Source organism: Colobus angolensis, unplaced genomic scaffold (genome assembly GCF_000951035.1).
Source record: "Colobus angolensis palliatus isolate OR3802 unplaced genomic scaffold, Cang.pa_1.0 Scaffold392, whole genome shotgun sequence".
In the NCBI taxonomy this organism is placed as follows: Eukaryota; Metazoa; Chordata; class Mammalia; order Primates; family Cercopithecidae; genus Colobus; species Colobus angolensis.
In genome coordinates, this window is record NW_012117288.1 from 3,451 (window position 1) to 3,729 (window position 279).

Genomic DNA, 279 nt, shown 5'->3' on the forward strand with positions numbered 1-279 from the left:
TACAAAGCCTGACCTCACCGGGGGACAGGCTGCCATCATCTTGAACCTCTGGGCACCCCAGAGAGCAGCCTTCTGCCCTGGGTTCTTGAGAAGCCCCTGGGCCCCCAACACGCAGGTCTGTGTGGAGCTGTAGCGTAGAGTTCCTGGACAAATGTTTCCATGTAGTACAAAGCCTGACCTCACCGGGGGACAGGCTGCCATCATCTTGAACCTCTGGGTGCCCCAGAGAGCAGCCTCCTGCCCCGGGTTCTTGAGAAGCCCCTGGGCCCCCAACACGCA

At 60.6% G+C, this 279-nt stretch overlaps 1 protein-coding gene across 1 annotated transcript in view; it reads right to left on the reverse strand.

Annotated features, from left to right (window-relative positions):
- The window catches only part of LOC105521003, an 11,904-nt gene that overhangs the window by 1,005 nt on the left and 10,620 nt on the right, over positions 1 to 279 (reverse strand). Inside the window, 1 exon segment of the mRNA XM_011955023.1 lies at positions 19 to 143. Within this exon segment, the coding sequence (XP_011810413.1) occupies positions 19 to 143 (125 nt within the window).